The 16,502-nt window shown below is 33.9% G+C and overlaps 1 protein-coding gene across 1 annotated transcript; it reads left to right on the top strand.

The window, feature by feature from the left end:
• Window positions 1-852: 852 nt before the first annotated feature.
• Window positions 853-5,251, top strand: LOC131661324 (RNA polymerase sigma factor sigE, chloroplastic/mitochondrial-like). The gene is made up of 6 exons (XM_058930831.1): window positions 853-979; window positions 1,391-2,153; window positions 2,637-2,783; window positions 3,834-4,070; window positions 4,353-4,616; window positions 4,797-5,251. Exons 2-6 carry the CDS (start codon window positions 1,452-1,454, stop codon window positions 4,992-4,994), a joined length of 1,548 nt encoding a protein of 515 aa, XP_058786814.1. The 5' UTR covers window positions 853-979; window positions 1,391-1,451; the 3' UTR covers window positions 4,995-5,251.
• Window positions 5,252-16,502: the final 11,251 nt, after the last annotated feature.

Below are 16,502 nucleotides of genomic sequence, written 5' to 3'. Positions count from 1 at the left end.
TTGACGATGTACACATCTATTACCCTTCCTCATATTTCAAATATTCTCCCTACTTCTTTCTCATTAATGTCTGATGACAAATTATTCACGTAACACGTGGTTATTTTTTCTATTAGTAATGCGAAATGATTAGTCTTACTCCGACCCTCCTACTCTCCTTCTCCTTGGACTCACGACGATCCATCTCGCTTGGTTTGTCTCTCTTGGTCTCTCATTTGATTGTAACACACATCTACCTACTTGTTAGTTTTTTTCATTTTTTTAATTACAATTGTAATTTTTTAAAATTTGAAAACTCATCTTTTTTGTCCTACCTCAAATGACCTGTCACGTTATCACTTACTTTTCTTATCATAGCGAAATTAACTAAATCACTCAAAATTCACTCATTCTATGATTTAAAATTAAAGTAATCTTTTTTTTCTTAAAATAAAAGTAATGTTTTTCTTACATCAAAGAAATTAAAATAAAACTAAACTAAACTATTAATAATGAGACTTTTGTTTTAGAAAGGCCATGGATGAACGCTATCAAACGTGGACAAAAAACCACGGTTTATAACATGCTACGTATTCATCACAACACCTCTTATATAATTTCTTGCCTCAACAAAGTAATCAAATATTTTCCATCATCCACGTGTCAAAGTTACAATCCACAATTTTTATTTATTTATTTATTTATTTTTTGCAAAATATCTCCTCCTCCACTCCAAAAACGCCACGTCGTTAACTCTCCAACACTATCTTCTTCTCAAAGTAGCCACGTCAGCATCTGTGTACCAGATGAAACCTCACGTGTTCGCTCATCCACCGTAGATCTAATACACGCTAGTTATCAACCGTTGATTTTTCAAACACAAAAATTGTGGTTACCGTAATTTTCGAATTTTAGTTAAATACTAGAACCTCAATTTCATATTATACCTTCTCTTTCATTCTAGATTCTTCGTCTGGATTCATCGATTCAGTAATCAAAGGTAATTACTATGAACTGCTTCAATGTTTTTCTTTGAATTTGTGCTTCCTTGAATTGATTAATTGATTCCATAATTTGTTATTCCTTTTCATTGATCACTGAATATACAGAAATAGGGTTAGTTGAATTGTGTTCTTATGAAATTTGTGATTTAAAGTAATCAATTGCTAATAGATTTGAGTGGTTAATCAAGTGATTGTTTGTGCTTGCCAGTTGATAATTCAGTGATGCTATGAAAATAGACGTGTATGCACCCGACACCTGCACCGACACTTGTGATTAGTTTCATTTATTTATTTTTTAAAATTATTATTAGTGTTGTTGTGTCAGTGTTGGGGCCGTGTTCGTGTCTGTGCTTCATAGGTTATGTTCTAGAGTTATTTGATAATTTAATGACATTGTGGTGTTGCAGGATCTGCATTGAGAAACTGTCATTTTAAATTCTTTATAAATACCGATTAGGCGAATCTGGTATGGGAGTTGTGACTGTTTCTAGTTCAGCTGCTCGAACTCCGCTAGGATTGAGCAAGAAGTTTTCGACTCACCATCCGGTATTGAAGAGGCCGTTAACGGTAGCGTTTAAAGGAGATAATAAGCAGAATGACACGGTTTTGGTTGTTACAAAAGAGAAAATTCCGACGAAAGATGTAACGGTCAATACGCACAAGAAAAGGATAGCGAAAACGAAGAAATTGCCTAAGAAGGCAAGAGGTGTTTTGATTGAGGAAACTTTTCAATCGTCGTTGGATGTTGACTATAATGAAGCTGCTGCTATACTTGAAAATATATTCAAACTTAGCCCGACGTTAGATGTGTGTGATGCAGATTATATAGATAGTGCGATCAAAAGAGTTTCTCGAAGGGGTAGGAAGATTGGTGATGCAAGTAAAGAGGGGTTAGAGAATGATAGGGTGGTTAGAACCCAGAAAACGAAAGCCAAACGGATGAATCTTGATGAGAGGATTGCATTAAAAAAGGACAATGATAGTGAAGATGTTACTCCAACTCGGAAAAAAAGAAATGGCAGGAATAGAACTGGGAAATTTGAGGAACTTCGTAGGGAGTTTTCAGTACCAGTTGATTTGGTGAGTCTGGACTGGAAAAAAATGAAAATACCTCCGGTTCTTCCTTCTTCGGAGCATGCATTTTTATTCAAGTTGATGCAACCAATGAAGGTGAGCAGCTTCCTTTGGTTATTCTTTTCTTAAATAGTTTTGATCTTTTCATTGCTAAGTGGCAAGAAAACATTCAACCTAATGGCTTAAGCTGGTAAGGCAAGGTTCAGTTAATTCTACATGGATTTTCATGTTAACACTTTCTGAGGTCTGAACCGGAAGGATGAACAAAGCAAAGGTCGTATGAAGTTATGAACTATGTTCTGAAATTCTAGCAAATAATGAAAATAAGGGTGTTAAGAATCCACATCTTGACCTTATGATCATTTATTTATTTATTTCATTTCGTTTAATGATGGCATAGTGGGACTTTGAACTCGTAAGTTGAAACCTCCTGAAAAACTAAAATTGTCACAAGTAGCAAGGGATTCAATGCTTTGGATATCATTTTAAGAATATTTCCTATGTAAATGGTCACTGATGTTAGGCAAAAGCTCAGAATTTGATTCTATTTGTTTTTAAGCAATAATTGTTAATTTTCAGGCACTCCTTCAAGTGAAAGAAGATTTACAGAAGCAGCTGGAAAGAGAACCTACAGCGGAAGAAATAGGTGACGCAACAAATATGAGCACTACTAAAGTAAAGAAAGCAATAGAGATTGGTCGAGCTGCAAGAAACAGGCTGATAAAGGTAATTCAAATTGTTCGACTTTTTAACAGCTTGGCTTTCAGCTAGTTTATAAGATTGGCTATATAATATTCTTAAATATCCATCCGGTTTGTACCCTCCCAAGATTTCGAGCCAATAGCAAACCTTGTTCACCTCATGGCAATGGCTCAGGGTCTGAGGAGTTGTATACTAGCCTATGCTTTTGTGCCATCCTCTGACTAAACAAGCAGTTTCCACCTAATGACTCTGGACTCAAAATTATGGGACTGTATTCTCCAAGATTTATGGGCCAAGCTATCATTTTGGCTCAACCATCAAGACATAGTTATAGATTACTGATTGTGATGATTGATAGTTATCTGCCCATAATATTCTTTCTCATTTAAGTGGCATAAACAAGTTCTTTTGATAGTTGTCGACTCAACTTATAAGAGAGATTCGGGACTGAGAAGCTGACTAAATTCTCAATACACTATCTAGAGTTGTACTTGGCAAATTTGCGCGAACACCTACCTCATGCTAACTTTGACTGAGAAGCACATTTAGCGAATATTCATCCCAAAAGTGGTAGTCATAGTTAAATCATTATGTTCAGTGTACATGGTTATGGAAATAGATCTTCTTGCATTGAAATTTCTGTTGACTTAGTAACCTTAAAATTTGTTATGACTCTCTCTTCGTAAGTGGAGTCTTGAAATAATCCGTTATATTGAAAAGAGATTGTGACACAATTTCAACATCACAAAATTACATTAAATTTCAATGAGAAATACACCACCCATGATTGTACTAGAAATATGGTTTGATTCATTCGTTTCTTATGTCTTACACATATGTCCGATCAAATCTTACTATGTAGATATTTGAGGAGACATTTTAATAATTATTATGACTAAGTTACATTATTTAGACATTTGATTGGATGTATATGTAGAAACAGTGCACAGTTTTTAAATTCACTAATTTAAATTTTGTATTATAACTATAATTTGAGGTGGATGTGAAATTAGTTTTTGGAATGAGGAAGTTCAATCAATAATTAAGAAATGGTGGTTATATGATCTTTTGCAGCACAATCTCCGGCTTGTCTTGTTTGTGATCAACAAATATTTTTCAGATTTAGCCAATAGCCAAAGGTTTCAAGACCTTTGCCAGGCCGGAGTTAAGGGACTTATGACAGCAATTGACCGTTTTGAACCAAACCGGAGATTTCGGCTATCAACCTATGGTTTGTTTTGGATAAGACATGCTATCACTCGTTCCATGACCCTCTCAAGCTTCTCACGTGTGCCCTTTGGACTTGAGTCGGTATGTATTCTCCCTCTTACACATGCTGGCTAATATTTTTGGTTTAAGCAGCATATGCTTCAACTATTTTCCATGTATTTTTCATGTTAGCAGCACAGCAGCCTATTCTTTTTTTCATTGTCAACTTCTTTTAACTCTTAATCAATCTATTTTTCAATCCACAATATTTTCTGTGTCCGATAGTTGGTATTCATTGAAAATATGGCTTTTGAGAAACATAGGAAAATAAAATGAACATGGTTGATTGACTCGGCCGAACCTGGTATCTTATATTTTTGTCAGGTTAGAGCAAAGATCCGAAAAGCTAAGATTGAGTTAACATATAAGCTTCAGAAGCCACCAACAGAGGAAGAAATAATAGAAAGAGCTCATATATCACCTGAAAGATACCGCGATGTAATGATGGCATCAAAACCCTTTCTTTCATTGCATGCAAGACATCCAACAACGCAAGATGAGTATATCGATAGCATCGTTGATGATGGTGGTGTTGATGGTGATAACAGGAGGCAACCTGCTCTACTAAGGCTTGCTCTTGATGATGTGGTAACGGCTCTAACCTAAGGCTCTGTTTGATACTAGTACTATGTTACAACAGGCCATTCTGTTCAATTTTATTATTTGAACAATGAACATAATTCAATTTGTTTGATGAGTTGCTAAAATTGGTTAAATTTTGCCATTGTCACACTCTGCAACTAATGTTAGATTTTTGTTGGTTTTTAGCTTGATTCCCTGAAGCCTAAGGAAAACTTGGTGATCAGACAGAGATTTGGACTTGATGGTAAGGGTGACAGAACTTTGGGAGAAATCGCCTCAAACTTGAACATCTCTAGGGAAATGGTGAGAAAGCATGAAGTCAAGGCTCTCATGAAGCTCAAGCATTCAGCTCGATTGGATTATCTTCGTCGATATGTTGTATAAATCGGCTAATTCATATGACTCCATTACAGTAATCCATGTGCTTGCGGTAGTCCTACCTTACATAGTCACATAATAGAGTGATGATTTGCATCACCGGTCATTTAAATACCGACATACTGAAGATCATAATTCGTAAGTAATTTGTACACTAGACTTGAAATTGCACGATGTACATAATCACCTATACACGTTACTTGTAATGCATCGCCTTTTGATGAAAATACATTCTGCAATATACCATAAGTTGTAATGGTCAATTTCTCTTATATATGGTTAATTTAACACAACTTGCACAATGGATTATTCTGTTGGTGTCTTTCTTGTGTCTTTTATATGATGAAGAAAGGAACACAGCAAACATGCATTGCATTTGAAAAGATTCATTTAAATTAGAATACAAGTTTCATAATCAGTTTGGTCATCAGAAAAGTTGTTACTTATCTACTATTTTAGATAAATGGAATGGTTCCAAGAGAAAAACCCAGCATTTAAACAATCATGTATTGTCTTCTAACACATATGGAACCTGCATAAATGATGGATTTATTATGATTGATTATCTGCTCAATTCAAGGGATATTTTATCATTTGATATTGAATTGATTTTTTTTAGTTTGGTTGTTTCTTTAGATAATTCCTTACCTATCTTATATAAATCATTGTAACAGAATTTGGAGCTTACCTTGTTATCTTGATGTTTTGCTATTAGACAAATGTTGGTTTTTTTTTCTTCATCATACGATGATTCTATATCATTGTCTCCCCATGCAACATATGCCTTATTCTTCTTCTTTTGATTTCTTTTTCATTTTTGATTTTCCCTTTTGAGTAGATAGTAATTTGGTTTGATATGTCTTTCCGCAGTTATAGCATATTGGAATTAATGACTTTTCTCCATTTTTTTCTTCTCCTGCTTCCTTTTTGTCTTTCTTCATAAATCTTTTGAAATTCTTTACTATGAAATTCATGTCATCATCTGAGATGACTTGTCCTATTTTGAGTGCTAGACTTTTGTGCTCCATCTCGTGTTCCTGCAATTTTCCAAACAGAGTATGTGTGTCCATAGTCGCTAAATTCTTTGATTCACAAATCATAGTGACTTTTGGTTGCCAATTGATTTAGACATCTCAGAATTTTTATGACTAAGTCTTCATCTGAGAATGTTTTCCCTAGAGTCCTCATATGACTTACGATATGAGCAACTCGTGTTTGCATTTGATTTATGTTCTCTTCAGGTTTCATTTTGAAAAGTTCATACTCATGGGTTAATGCGCCCAATATTGCCCTATTCACCTTAGTAGTACCTTCATGGGTGATTTGGAGGATGTCCCACATTTCTTTAGCAATTTTGCAGTGAGAAACTTGCAAGAACTCATCAAGACCAAGTGCGATGGTGATGATGTTCTTAGCTTTCAAATCACGTTGAACATTCTCTTTATCCTCTCTGGGTCAATCCTTTTTCAGGTTTGTTTACTACATCACCATCAACAGTGTGTGTAGGAACAAATGGTATTTCTTTCACAATATTATAAATATCATATTCCATTCCTTTTATGAAGAATTTCATTTTCTCTATACACAGCCCATACCCTTCTCCATTAAAGGATATATGCTTATTTAGTGAATAGCTTGAAGTGATCCTTCCTCCTGAGACGATTAGTCCTTAATAGGAGTTAGGCTTTGATGTTACTTGTTGAACAATTGACCTCAAGCACAAGAGGGGGGGTGAATTGTGGTATTTGAAAAGGAAAATGCTATTCATCCCGAATGGAATTCTCGCGAATGCATCACGAGCTGATCTGGCATGTTTTGATTGTATGGTTTTATATTGACTAGTTTATATGTTATGTCATTATTATGTCATTTATGTGCCAAACAGCAAGTTTTAATTGGTTGGATTCTATTCGTGACACATTCGTGATTTATTATTTCGCACTGTATAGCATTGCTCATTTGAAAAACGTGATTAATTTTTCCTTTCTCGATTATGACCGCGTTAGTGAAGTTTTTAAGTGTAGTGAAAGTAAAGTAAATAAAATGAATTACAGAAAAGTAGAGAGAATAAGGATAGAAAGATTGCACTAGAGAATTATCTAGGTTTGGCCGAACGTTGGCCTAGTCCTGTCTCCAAGAAGTCTTCTTGAGATTTTTTACTATAGACTTATGATCTTTTATCGGTTAATGTCCACGAACCTTAATACAATTTGATCTTTGAATTTAAACAAGCTTATTCCAGCTTATAGACAACTTTTACCCCAACTTATTCTATTGAGACTATCAGAGATTCGTGGCTAATCTCTTTAATCAAAACAAATATTTTTTTCGGTGAAGCTTATTAAACCAATAACAGAGATTTATGGTTTATCTCAAGAACAAAAACTCGATCTCTTAAAGGTATCACACCCTTAAGACTATAAATGACCTACACGACCACTTACAAAAATATTCTCAGAAATAAAATTTCACTCTAAAGCACTAAAGAAACCACATGTGAAGAAATAAGTTTCTAGTGAGAGAAGGAGAAAGAGTAGTGAGATACATTCCAAACAAATATTAAAATGTTGGAAAGTGGTGTGATTTCAAGGGAGGAAGTCACTCCTTTATATAGTAGTTGAAATCACCTAAAAAGGAAAAGACTAGTCCCTCATTAACTATTTAATCGATTGGTCTAATCGATTAGATTGTCTAAATATGACTGTTATGATGCTCAACATGGAAGATTATGATATAGAGTCGTTTCAAATCTTTGAGGAGTTGTCTAAATGACTTGGGGCATAAGTTTGAATTGTTCTAATTGATTAACTTAAAGTCTTAATCGATTAGATAAGACAAATTTTTCCTCTAGCCATTTTCACAACTTCTAAGTCATCTATCACAACTTCCAAGGCATTTTTAAATGTTTTCTTTTGATAAAAAATGTTTTTAGTGTGTGTGAATGAGTTGTCTTAGTACTCTTAAGCTACTATTTTATGTTTACAATACTTGGTTCACTCAGACAGACTAACAAGACATGGCGAGCTTACAATAAATGAGTTTTTTTAATAGAAAATCTACAATAAGAATGGTGAAATTGTGAGATATGAAAATTGATTTGTTGCTCCATGACTCTCAAAAAGACCTAAGATTGATTTTGATGAAACATATCCATTGTAGTGGATTCAATTAATTTTTTATATTAGCCTTGTAGCACATGAAGGGCTTAATTTGAACATTATGGATGATGTATTAACTTATTTATATGTCTCACTTGATAATGACATTTACATGAAACTCCCTAAAGGGTTTAATATATCAGAGATACATAATTTTGGATATCGAGAAAATTACTCCATCAAATTCAACAAATCTCTCTATGGGATAAAATAATATAGACACATGTGATATAATCGTCTCAGTGAATATTTGCAATGGGAGAGGTATACAAATAACTTCATCTGCCCTTTATTTATATGAAAAGATCTAGAAAATAATTTGGTATAAGGATAACATAAATATTATTGAAATTCCTGAATAGATTCCAAAATTTATAAAGAAACAGTTTGAGATAAAGGACTTAAAAAAAGACAAAGTTATGTCTAAGTTTACAAACTGAGCATTTGGAAAATGGAATATTTGTACACCAGAAGGTTATATAGAAAATATGATAAAATGTTTTTATATGAACAAATCTCATATGTTGTCTACCGCTATGATGTTAGACCATTGGATGTGTAGAAGATTTTTTAAGACATCGAAAAGAGGATGAAAAAAACCAGTTGCTCCATAAGTACCATATCTCATTGTAATTCAAGCATTCATCTATCTTTCTAATTAAACATGCCATGATATATAAATTTATGTCAATCTATTAGAAAGATATAGTTCTTCACCTACACGAAGACATTGGAACATACTTAAACATATACATTGTTATATTAGGAGTACAATGGACACGAGTTTGTTTTATTCCAAAGTATCCAAATTAGAATTAACATGTTATGCAGAAACAAATTACTTGTCAGATCCTCATAATGGTAGATCGCACAGATTATTTATTTACTTATGGTGGTACAACTTTTTCACAAAGATATGTGGAAATCAACCATAGTAGTAACTTTATCTAATAATGCAGAACTTTTAGCACTACATGAGGCAAGTCGAGAATGTGTTTGGTTGAGATCCTTAATTTAACACATACGAAATACTTGTGGTTTGTCTTTTGGAAAAGTAAATACAACAACCATATATGTAGATGATACTACATGCATTGCTGAATAGAAAGATGTATTCATTGAAGGAGACCGAACAAAACATATTTCTCCGAATTTCTTTTTCACTCATGATCTTCAGAAGAATGGTGACGTAAGCATGCAACAAATTTGTTCGTGTGATAATCTTGTAGACCTTTTCACAAAGTCACTCACAAGTTGAACTTTTAACCAACTAGTACAAAAAATTAATTTTCATCGTTGAAGAAATGATTGTTCGGTTGAGGGAGATAAATGAATTTATCTTAAAATGATATTGTACTCTTTTTTCTTTATTAGATTTTTTCTGACTGAGTTTTTTATAATAAGGTTTTGTTGGTTCACGGTTTTAAAATTTTTGTCACCTAAGAAATTACCGAGTCGAGTCACAACCTAGGTCGCTCTCTTTACGACGTTTCGCGGTACTGCCCAAAATTATGCAAAGTAGTCAAACTACTGCGCCGCCTCCAGGATAAAACAGCCTAGTTCTATATTGTACGATTACTACTTGAACGATAGATAATCGGTCTATAAATACACCTTCAAATGGTACTAAGACCATTCAAATATGGTATAAATACCACCTTAGTATCTAGTTTGACCAGTCGTAGTAATTTCTCAAACCAAGAGAAATTTCAATATTTCTTTAAAGAGAATTTAATAATGGTCATTTGACCAATCACAATAATTTCTCAAACAAAGAGAAATTCGAATAATTTTCTAAAGAGAATCCAAGAAAAATTATACTTGATAATTTCTCAACTCAATGAGGAGAAATTAACATTATTCTCTAAAGAGAATTCAAGAAAATACTCGGAAAATTCAACGAGTAGAAAGAAAAGGGAAGAAGTTGGCGCTTCGACAATTTGAAAGACGCGGAGTTATGTGAGTGAGGAAGGAAAAATTCAAAATAAGTTTTTGGTGTATTTTGAAATGAAACAAGTGACTTACTTATGTAATGAAGTAAATTAGCCAAAATTTCTAATCTAAACCATAGGACTAAAGAATTTTTTCAACTAACACAATGTGGAACTTGATTTAAGAACTTTTTTAATTCATCTCCCTATTTTAGAATATTGACATAATATTCCAACATATTTTAACGAGACACCCTAAACAAACATACAAAAAGGAGTGTTATGAATAATAGATGATTGTCTCCCAATATATTATTAATAATACATGACTGTCTCCCAAATATTTTCCTTCCTTATTTGTAATAATTTGTATTGATTTGATTGTATTGTCTAATATGATATCCTAAAAACAAGATCAATTTCATTGTATAATGATACGAGTGAAAAATATCATACAATCATTCTCATCTTTCCCTCTAAACTTTGTTCTTCTTCCTCTTTATTTTATAACATTTTTTAGTTACCGATATTTTACTTACTATTTCAAAGGTTTAGTACTTGATCCAATCCATAAAAAGTCACAATAAAACAAATTAAGAGAATATAAAATCGGATTAAAGGAGTTTTAGAGAAATGGAAGGTTTAGGTGGAGGTTTAAATAGCAGCCAGCAGGCATGATAATGAGAGGAATATGCACCTTGGCGTGCGCCCCTACTTGATTCTGTGCGGAAGCTTCTTCAGTCACACAGATGCATATCAATCATTGTGTGAGTGTCCAACTCAGTAATTACTAAGCAATGACACAGATCCAACTGAGAATTTCTACTTCTTACTATAAAATGAAACTAAAGCAGCCACCAACATGCATTTGATTTTCCTTTTAAGCACACACAAGTTCTATCCCAATCCAGCTGGATATTGTTGTTAGTTTGGTTCTAACCTTTTTACCAGTCTACCTAATTGTCTTAGTGCCTATAAAGTATTCAAAAACTACAGCATAAAACAGTCACCAAGTACTGTACTAGACCGTACATTATAGAAAAACATTTTTGAAAACCATGTGAATCTGTAAAGCTTGCTAAACTCCAGTTTGCTTGTGACAAAAATTCTAAAGTTTCTTTGTCTCATTTGCATTCCAACTGGCCATCATCTTAGTTTTTTTATATACTAGTAAAATATCACATGGTGGTCACGATATATTCCTAGCAATTAACTATTGGAAATAGTACTGTTTCCTGATGCCACGTTGAGTAGGCAAAAAACACACTCTTTGAATAGATAAGGTTTTCTATAATAAGGTGTTGCATTTAAAGGCGAAACTAATTGGATGAGTTAAACTTGGTAAAGCTCAAGTCTAGTGATTTCAAAATTAGTATGTCGTAGACTTCTTATTTTACATGAGCTTGATATTTTTGTGAGTTTGATATTTTTGTGAGTTCGATAAGTATGAATGGTTTAATTAAGAATTAAGAATTTTTTTTTACAAATACGTTTAATTAATGAAAAATATATTCTTACAACAGGTTTTATACTACAATGTAGACATTGTTCACAAATACGTGAACAAGATTTTTTATTTTAAGATTTGATTAATACAGTTCAAAGTTTAATTAATATATTTTTTAACATAAAAAATTAATATATACGGTACAGATTTTGGTTAATCATATTTATAAAATTGATTATTACAGTTCATAACTTAGTTATGGGTTCTCAAATATAAAAAATATTAAATAGTAAAATAAACTTGGTTAATAGAGTATAAATGTTGGTTAATACATTTATAATTTAGAGTTTAAACATGATTAATAGTATGTATTTTATTGGTTAATGAAGTAGTGAAGGTGGTTAATAAATTATAAGTAAAATAATTGGTTAATGACTTATATTTTTGTTGTTAATACAATTGTAAAGTTAGTTAATGACACAATCTTACATTCGTATTATAAAATAAATTTTAAAAATAAATATTTTTTTGAAAATTAAATATCTATTTTAAAAATAATATTATTTTATTAAAAATATTGTTCCCCGTACTGTATAAATACGATTAACATTGTATATGGTGTATGTATTGGTGTACAAAATGGGTGTAAGATAGCAAACCTGTTAAATAATTATCTATAACAATAATTAAATTTTATCTCATTAAGTGGAATTGGCTACATTGATTAACTACTACTATAATGTTCTATCCAAGAATGTGTTTTTATCCAAATAATTAATCTCAAGATATTTTTTAATAAATTCTCTTATAATTTTTCTAGATCCTCTATGACCTTTAATTGTTTGAGTCTTCTCTTTCTTAATATATTCTCCTTAACACAAAATTTATAAATATTCTCTCTACATGCTCAAATTACTTAAGTCTATCTTTCACCATTTTTTCTATTATATGTGATATCCCAACATTCTCTCTAATATTTTCATTTATATTCTTATAATGTCTAGTCTTGCCACACATTCAACCCAACATCGTCACCTCTGTTACACTTATTTTATTCTCATGTTGATTCTTAACTACTTAACATTCAGTCTTGTATAACATTGTAGGTCATACCGCAGACGAATACAATTTTTCCTTTAGCTTGAGCGGTACCTATTTGTGTCACATAAAATCCATGAAACCCTATTCTATTTCAGCCACCACACTTGAATTCAACGATTTACATCTGCTTATAATTTTTCATCGTTTGTATTATGGACTCAAAATATTTAAATTGTGTGACTTATGAGATGATATGGACTCCAACTTTCACTTCTAAATTAGAAACACTTCTCTTTTGTTAATAAAACTTAGTCAAATTTGAGCTATGATACCACTCAATGGGAAGTCTAGAGAGGGAAGGAGTAACAATGGACTAAATGTCCTAAGTTCTTCATAACAAACATTCATTCTTTTCTAGTTTATTCTGAAAAGCATCAATTTGTTGACTAATTTGATGCTTTTCAGCATAACTTCCATCGTAATAATTGTGAGAATTGGATCAAACTCTAGTGTGTCGAAGGGTAGCTTCTGGTTTGACAGAGATTGTGTCAAAGACCTACATATGGTAGTCGAAGTGTGTTCTAATATGTGGGTGTTGAAATGCTAGGGTTGTTAGTATTTTGAAATGGGCCTGTTTGTTATGTCCAATTGGGTATTTGTGAAAAAGCCCATTAGTTTAGTATGTTAGGTTTTATTATAAATAGCATACTAGTCTCTCATCATTGCATACTGCAAATCCTAATTTAGGGTGAGAGAGTTATTTGTTATTCTTGTAACACTTGTAATCTAAGTTGAAGAGAAAGTAAAAGAATAGCAGTTATAACCAATCATTGTTGTTCTTCTTGTCTTCCCTAATTTCCCATTATACTTTGTTCTTGACACCGTTTTTCACGACAAATTGGTGCGGTGAGCGTGGACAAGATACATTCAACAAAGTATGAGATTGAAAAGTTTACCAGAGTGAACGATTTCGGTCTGTGGCGCTTGAAGATGAAAGCGCTACTGGTTCATCAGGGTTGTTTGGAAGCGTTGATGGGAGCGACGACTATGGACGCTGCGATAACAGAAAGAGAGAAGACAACCATGATCGAGAAAGCACACAGCGCAATTTTGTTGAACCTTGGTGATAAGGTTCTTCGACAGGTAAAACTTGAAAGTTTGTACATGACCAAATCACTGGTAAATCGACTCTACCTGAAGCATGCTTTGTATTCATTCAAGATGATTGAAGACAAAGTGTTGGCTGAGCAGTTGGATATGTTCAACGAGCTGATTCTTGATCTTGAAAATATTAATGTGAAGATCGATGATGAAGATCAAGCGTTGTTACTATTGTGCACTTTGCCTCGATCACATGCTCACTTTAAAGAAACTCTCCTGTATGGAAGGGAGTCCTTGACCTTTGAAGAAGTTCAATCAGCCCTGTATTCTAAGGACTTGAACGAAAGAAGGAGCATAAACCTTCGACTGTTGGTGAAGGTTTGACCTTTAAGGGAAAATTCTTGCAAAAGGATGGTAAGTTCGACAAGAAGAAGGGCAAAAGTCAGCATAAGTCTTATAGTGGCGAAGCATCTGGTATTCGATGCTATCATTGTAAGAAGGAGGGTCACACAAGAAAGGTGTGTCCTGAACGCCTGAAAGATCATGGAGGAAAGGATGATGTCAACGTAGCCATTGTTCAAGATGATTTCGAATCATCTGATGTTCTTGTGGTTTCAAGTGGTGACTCTAGTAAGGAATGGATTATGGATTCAGGTTGCACTTGGCACATGACTCCAAACAAAGACTTGTTCAAGGAATTATGTGATCAAGATGGTGGATCTGTATTGCTGGGAAACAACAAAGCTTGTAAGATTGCAAGTATTGGATCTGTGAGATTCAAGCTCCATGATGAGTCAATAAGGTTGTTGACTGAAGTCAGGTATGTTCCTGATTTTAAGAGAAATTTGCTTTGGGGGTCTGCAAGGTGTCCATCACATTCAGGAGCGAGGTATTTTCTATCCATAGTAGATGATTATTCCAGAAAATTATGGGTATTAATCCAGAAGACTAAGGATGAAACTTTTGAGAATTTCAAAAGTTGTTAGACTCTAGTCAAAAATCAGACTGGAAGAAAGGTCAAGAGGTTGAGAACCGATAATGGCCTTGAATTTTGCAATGAGGCGTTCGATAGCTTTTGTGCTGCCTCTGGTATTACAAGGCATATAACTACTGCAGGTACTCCACGGCAAAATGGTTTGGCTGAAAGGTTTAATCGAACTATTTTGGAGAGAGTTAGATGCATGTTGACTAGTGCTGGGCTAAAGAAGGTGTTCTTGGCTGAGGTTGTTTCGACAACAACATATCTGATAAACAGATGTCTTTCGACAATGTTAGATATGAAGACACCTGAAGAAGTTTGGTCGGAACATCCACCAAATGTCGACATACTGAGCATATTTGGTTGCGTAGCCTATGCTCACATTAGGCAAGACAAGGTCGAACCTAGAGCTCTGAAATGCATGTTCATGGGATACCCTGAAGGAGTCAAAGCTTATAGGCTATGGTGCATAGAGCCAGGTCACAAGAAGAGTATCACCAACCGAGATGTAGTTTTCAATGAAGCTGAAATGGCTTTTAAGAAAACTGATGATGTTGGTCAAAATACAAAAATATCTGACGAAGAGCTAGAATAGGTAGAGATTCTTGTTGAGATGGAGCATGTTAATGCTGAATTGCATATCCCTGATGAAGTCGAAGAAGAAGCAGAAGATGTTGAGGAAGTTGAGGAAACTGTCGATAACTACCTATTGTCAAGAGATAGGTCGAGAAGAGTTATCAAGCCACCTCAGAGACTTGAGTATGCAGATCTTATAGCTTATGCCTTAATCTCTGCAAGTGAGGTTCTAGACGAAGAACCTAGAGACTACAAGGAAGTTATGAGGAGTCAAAATAATACTGAATGGATGAAGGCCATGAATGATGAGATGAAATCTCTTCATGATAGTCACACTTGGGAACGGATCAATAAACCTGCTAGGGCAAGGTTTGTCAGCTGTAAATGGATTTTCAAAGTTAAGAAAGGAATCAAAGGAGTGGCGTCGAAAATATACAAGGCAAGGTTGGTCGCAAGGGGTTTCACTCAGAAAGAAGGTATCGACTTCAATGATGTGTTTTCTCCTGTTGTGAAGCATAGGTCCATTCGAATGTTGTTTGCCACGGTGGCACAGTTCGATCTTGAACTAGAACAGATGGATGTGAAAATTGCGTTTTTGTATGGTGATCTAGATGAAACGATCCTGATGAGGCAACCTGAAGGGTATGTCGAAAAAGGGAAGGAAGATTATGTGTGCAAGCTAAAGAGATCTTTATATGGGCTGAAACAATCTCCTCGACAAGGGAATAGGAGATTCGACAAGTTCATGGCATGCATAAGTTTCATTAGAATTCAGTTTGGTCATTGCGTTTACTTCCGATTTCGACCTGGTAATTCATTTGTTATTTTGTTGCTTTATGTGGATGATATTCTCATAGCAAGCAACAATGTCGAAGATGTAATAAGGGTGAAGGCTTAACTCAATAAAGAGTTCGATATGAAGGATCTGGGAGCTGCTTCCAAAATTCTTAGGATTGACATTCGAAGAGATAGAAAGCAGTCGAAATTATACTTATCTCAAGAGGCATACCTAAGGAAGATTCTCGAAAATTTTGGTATGTCGAATTTAAAGCCTACTGTGACTCCAACAACCCCTCAATTCAATCTGAGTATTGATTAGTGTCCCAGTACTGATGTCGAAAGAGCCTATATGAATAACATCCCATATGCTAATATAGTTGGTTCTTTTATGTATGTTATGGTCTGTACTAGACCCGATATAGCATATGTAGTAAGTCTTGTAAACAGGTACATGATGGATCCTGGAAAGGCTCACTGGTGAGCATTGAAGTGGATTTTAAG

This window comes from Vicia villosa, linkage group LG3 (genome assembly GCF_029867415.1).
Source record: "Vicia villosa cultivar HV-30 ecotype Madison, WI linkage group LG3, Vvil1.0, whole genome shotgun sequence".
Taxonomy (NCBI): Eukaryota; Viridiplantae; Streptophyta; class Magnoliopsida; order Fabales; family Fabaceae; genus Vicia; species Vicia villosa.
The sequence above is the reverse complement of the archived record's forward strand: the minus strand, read 5'-3'. Positions and strand labels throughout refer to the sequence as shown.

What these genes read in the sequence shown, in the direction of transcription:
- LOC131661324 (XM_058930831.1), top strand. Translation starts at nt 1,452, where the DNA reads ATGGGAGTTGTGACTGTTTCTAGTTCAGCTGCTCGAACTCCGCTAGGA. An exon ending in AGTTGATGCAACCAATGAAG is followed by an intron (nt 2,154 to 2,636) that starts GTGAGCAGCTTC and finishes GTTAATTTTCAG; the next exon opens with GCACTCCTTCAAGTGAAAGA. An exon ending in CAAGAAACAGGCTGATAAAG is followed by an intron (nt 2,784 to 3,833) that starts GTAATTCAAATT and finishes GATCTTTTGCAG; the next exon opens with CACAATCTCCGGCTTGTCTT.